Below are 545 nucleotides of genomic sequence, written 5' to 3' on the forward strand. Positions count from 1 at the left end.
GACTGCCAGATAATTTATTTGTCGAGCTCAGTGGTTGGATAATCAAACTCCAATCAAATCTATCTAAATGAAGCATTTAGTGCGAAAGTGTTTGTCCGGAGGTCGATTTGTCTTGTGAATACGCAACAGTAAGGGATATTAACCTTTATCGTGAGAAGAGATTGATAAAAATCCGCCAATGTCCGTAGAAGCGAAGAATAAACAGAAGAAGAAGCCGATCACCTTCGAAGAGGAGAGCAGCTCCAAGCCTTCTCGCCCGGATTTTGGACCGAGGTTATATATGTTAAGAAATGGGAATGGTTTACATGAAGAATTCAAGTATCGGAAACACACCGAATATGGTACAAGCATTATAACAAGATTAAACAGAATGATTGACATGGGAAATTAAGGGTTTAAACATAAAAATGCAAATTAGTTAGATAACAACAAAAAAGTGTGGGAAACAATTTTAAGGAATGTAGATATGGTAAGAGTGATTCATAGCATCATTAGCATTAATTTACAATGTGAATGAATTTATTTGAGGTTTCGTTTTCACGACA

At 36.1% G+C, this 545-nt stretch overlaps 1 protein-coding gene across 1 annotated transcript; it reads left to right on the forward strand.

The window, feature by feature from the left end:
* Positions 1-178: 178 nt before the first annotated feature.
* Positions 179-341, forward strand: LOAG_19334 (hypothetical protein; the record flags this gene model as incomplete). The annotated part of the gene is made up of 1 exon (XM_020451979.1): positions 179-341. A coding segment is annotated over one exon (162 nt), but the record flags the coding sequence as incomplete, so codon positions are not given.
* Between the last annotated feature and the right edge of the window lie 204 nt (positions 342-545).

The sequence above is a fragment of the Loa loa genome (genome assembly GCF_000183805.2).
Source record: "Loa loa unplaced genomic scaffold supercont3.5546, whole genome shotgun sequence".
Lineage (NCBI taxonomy): Eukaryota > Metazoa > Nematoda > Chromadorea > Rhabditida > Onchocercidae > Loa > Loa loa.